General features: G+C 50.7%; 1 protein-coding gene across 1 annotated transcript in view; it reads left to right on the forward strand.

The window, feature by feature from the left end:
- Positions 1-1,286, forward strand: part of ETH_00013430 (uncharacterized protein) — a gene marked incomplete at both ends in the record, with an annotated part of 3,235 nt that extends 1,949 nt beyond the window's left edge. Inside the window, 3 exons of the mRNA XM_013378677.1 lie at positions 64-284; positions 510-618; positions 975-1,286. Of these exons, the coding sequence (XP_013234131.1) occupies positions 64-284; positions 510-618; positions 975-1,286 (642 nt within the window). The remainder of the gene's footprint in view (positions 1-63; positions 285-509; positions 619-974) is intronic.
- Between the last annotated feature and the right edge of the window lie 3,021 nt (positions 1,287-4,307).

The raw sequence follows: 4,307 nt of genomic DNA on the forward strand, positions 1-4,307 counted from the left end.
TTAGGGTTTAGGGTTTAGGGTTTGCGGCCTTGGGGCTGGGCGCGCAGGGCAGTGGTGATGCAGGGCGCGGAAGCAGCTGCAGCAAGTAGCAACAAAAAAGTGGACGAGCCCCCGCCTGCTGCCTCCGCAGCAGCAGCAGCAGCAGCAGCAGCAGCAAAACTAGTTGAAGTTTGTTCTATTTGCTGCGACTCTTCTTCTCCTTGCTGCCAACTGGCGCTTTCTGCTGACCACCAGCGAGTGGCCATTGGCCTCGCGAATGGCTCTTGCAAAGTCTTCGACAGGAGGTCCCAAACCCTAAACCCTAAACCCTCAACCCTAAACCCTAATTTTCTGCGAACTGCTCCCGCCCTTCTTCGCTAAGTCCTGATCGGGTTTTGTGAGCTCTGCGGCCAGCAGCTTGTTCGCCGCAAACCCTAAACCCTAACTCGCAAACCCTAAACCCTAACTCCCAAACCCTAAACCCTAACTCCCAAACCCTAAACCCTAGTTCGGGGGTTTGCTGCTCTCAGGCTCAAGCTGCTGGGGAAGCAAGCAGCACATGAGCTGCCAGTAACTGGTCTTTGCTTCTTACAGGACGGCCAGCTGCTCGTCTCCACTAGTGCAGACTATTCTGTTGCTGTAAGCAGCAGCAGCAGCAGCAACAGCAGCAGCAGCTGCTGCTGCTGCTGCTATCGTTGTCGCTAGTGCTGCTGCTGCCGCTGCTGCTAGTGCTGCTGGTTTGGGGGCACTGCTGGTGCTGCTGCTTCTCGGGTGCCGGGGCTGCTGCAGCGACTGGGCTGCTGCTGCTGCTGCGCCTGCACTCAGTTGCTGCTGCTGCTTTTGGTGTTGCCGCTGCTTCTACTGCTTCTGCTTAGCTGCTGCTGCCGGGGGCTGGCCCCCCGCGGCGCTGCGCTGCTGCTGCTGTCGCTGCTGCTGTCTTGCTACTGCTGCTGCAAAAGCTGCTGCTGCTGCTGCTGTGTTTGAATGTGCATCAGATCCTCGACACATCTCCCCGGAAGCTGCTGCGGTGCTCCAGCTGCTGCTGCTGCTCGTTTTTGGTGCTGCTGCTCTTCCTTGCTGCTGGATTCGTGCTGCTGCAGCACATGCTATACGTGGGGCAGCAGCAAATGCTGCTGCGGCAGCAGGCCCTTACTTCTGGGAACCTTGAAGCAACACTGGGAGATATTCTTGCAGAGCGGCTGCAGCAGCAGCAGCAACAACAGCAGCAGCAGCAGCAGCAGCAGCAGCAGCAGCCGTATAAGGAGCAGCCTAAGCCCCGTGGCAAAAGTCCACATGATGAGCTGTAGCTGCTTCTTGTCTGCATGCGCCTGCTGCCGCTGAGCTGCTGCTGCGCCTTCTGCTGCTGCTGCTGCTACCCAGTGGGTTACTGCAGCAGCAGCAGCAGCAACAGCAACAAACAATGAGCAAATGATGCTCACTTTGGGGGGCAGCAAGCAGCGGCCTCTCGTTATACGGAGCGAGTTACCCTGCAGCAAAGCAGCAGCCGCTGCTGCTGCTGCTGCAGCTGCAATTCTGCTGCTGCTGCTGCTGCTGTTGCTGCTGCTGTCGGCGGCGATTCTGCAGGCCGTGGGCACCGACGTTTGTATTTTGTTGTTTCCTCAATTACAACTCCATTTTGAAATAATAATAATAATAAAATAATAAAATAGTAAAAAAAATAATAATAATTATAATAAATAAGTAAAAATAATTAATAAATAGTACTCATAATAAAGGTGAGAGAAATAGTGAAGTGAAGGAGGTGGGCATACACCCCAACGCGTTTCCCCTGTCTGCTGCTGCTGCTGCTGCTGCTGCTGCTGTTCGCGATGTTTCAGCAGCTGTCCAGCAGCAGCAATAGCAGCAACAGCAGCAGCAGCAGCAGGCGGAGGTAGTCCAAAGTTCGGGGCCACGAGGTTTCTGTTTTGCTGCTTCTTGTTGTCTGGCTTTGCATGCAATTTCCCTTTCTATTTCTTTTTATTTTATTTATTTATTTCTTATTTATTTATTTATTTATTTTTTGTTTTGATTCATTTCTTATTTGTTTCTACTTTTTCCTTTTTTGTTTTTATCTATTTATCTCTTGTTTTTATTTATTTCTTCTTTGATCTGTTTCTTTTTACTTCATTTATCATTTCTTTTTTATTTATTTCATGCTTGATTTATTTCTTTTATTTTTTCTTTTTATTTTTATTTGTTTCTTTTTGTTTTTATTTATTTCTTTTTTGTTGTATTTTCTCTTTTAGAGAAGGCCGCTGGCCTCAGCCTTGAAGCAGCAAAAAGAGAAGCAAATCAAGTAAATAATTCAAGAGAATTAAATAATTAAATAAATAAAAAGCAATTTAAATAAACAATTAAATAAAACAATTTAAATAATTGAATAAATAAATAACAATTTAGATAATCAATTAATTAAAAAGAAAATTTTAAGAATTAATCGAAGCAGCAAATTAGCAGCAAACGCCCCATTGCAGCAAATCTGCAGCAGCGCAGCAAAACTGAGAGCCACGCAGCGGGCGAAGCAGAAGCAGCAGCTGCAGCAGCTGCAGCAGCAGCTGCTGCTGCTGCTGTATCTCTTTGTTCCTTTATTTCGACTCAATTTGAATTCTGCTGCTGGCACCACAGCAAGTCGTTTTGCTGCCAAGAGCGGCTTTTAAGTAAAACATTTTGATAAAACATTTGGCAAAACATTTAATAAACCATTTAATAAAACATTTAATAAAACATTTAATAAAACATTTAAAAGAGCTAAAAGGTTTAAAATGAAATGCATGCAAATTGATGTCCTAACTGCGGGCTTCCTTTGGACTTGCTGGGGTGTACAGACGCCCCGCACGCCACCGCAGCAGCGCAGCAGCAGCAGCAGCAGCAACAGCAGCAGCAGCAGCAGCGGTTCACTGGTGCTGCTGCGAGAAAGCCAGCGCAGTGACAGCAAGAAATACAGACTTGAGCTGCTGCGTCGAGAGTGCAGCGGCGAACTTTGCTGCTGCGGAGTGCTGCAGGATTAGGCAGCAGCAGCAGCAGCAAGCAGCAGCAGGCAGCAGCAGGCAGCACCGAGAAGCAAATGGATTAAAGAAGAAAAGTAAATTCTGTTTTTAGAAAGTTGCTAGGCCGCTGCAGCTTCACGTTTGCAGTGTTCCTACAGAGCAGCAAGTTCAGCATTTGGAAACGTGGCGCAGGAGCAGCAACGAACTGCTGCTGCTGCTGCTGCTGCAGCTCTCTCGTGCCCTTCATTCGCTTGAATTAGTTCCATTATTTTTCATTTTTTTTAATGTCAAAAGACGAAATGGAAGTACGGCAAAAAGATACGAACAAGTGAGCTGCTGCTGCAGCAGCGCGTTGCAACTCGGCTGCGAGCGCCGCCGACGGGGCGTTCCGGAGCTCCTTTTTCGCGATCTTCGTTTTGAATAGTCGAAAAACAAACAAAGAAGAGAATTAAAGAAAAATTAAAAGTAAAAAAGTAATTAGAAATGGCCACTTGGCACCTGCGCGCGCAGCATGCGCTGCATGTACACCTCAAGAGTCACGCCGCATCTGCCGCCACAATTCCTTTTTCTGTCTTCATTTAAACTTTTCTTCGGCATCTGCCGATGAGTCATTTCTGTCACTCTTTTTGCTTTTCTTAGACCTCTTTGTTTCTTGTCTTGGTCTTCCTTTCCTGCTGCTGCTGCTGCGCTGCTCGCGGGGCCCCCCAGCAGATTGTCAGCGCAGCAGCAGCCTGCTGCGTCAGCGGCGCCGGCAGGTCCTCGCCCCGGGGGGCCCTGAGAGCAGCAGCAGCAGCAGCAGCAGCTGCTGCTGCTGCTGCAGCTGCATCAGCGGGTGTTTCAGCTGCAGCGCCCTGCTGCGCTCTTTTTGCTGCTGCACTTTTTCGTCAGTTGTGCTGGCCTGAAGGCCTCTTGCATCCGCCCCCAGCTCCAAACACGAGCTGCTGCAGCAGCAGCAGCAACAGCAGCAGCAGCAGCAGCAGCAGCAGTGCTGTGTCATAATGGAGGCCCTTTCTTCCTCTGCTGCTGCCTCCGGCATTCAGCGGGCAGTCCAGTATTTTATGTCTTCCAAAGATCGGCGCTGCGACAGCTCCCCGTCAGCAGCAGCAGCAGCAGCAGCAGCAGCAGCGCCGTCAGCAACAGCAGCAGCAGCAGCGCCGGCGAAGGCTTCGACTGCGACTCAAACTGCCTCTCCGCAAGCCGCTGCAGCTTCGAAGGCGTTTGTTGCTGCGCCCTACGCTGCAGCAGCAGCAGCAGCAGCAAAGTCTCTCCAGGGGCCCCAAGAGGGGGCCCCCGGGGCCCCCGCTGCCCGGGGGGCCCCCCGGGCTCCCCCCGGGGGGGGGG

Source organism: Eimeria tenella, genomic scaffold, assembly GCF_000499545.2.
Source record: "Eimeria tenella Houghton genomic scaffold, Eth_scaff94, whole genome shotgun sequence".
In the NCBI taxonomy this organism is placed as follows: domain Eukaryota; phylum Apicomplexa; class Conoidasida; order Eucoccidiorida; family Eimeriidae; genus Eimeria; species Eimeria tenella.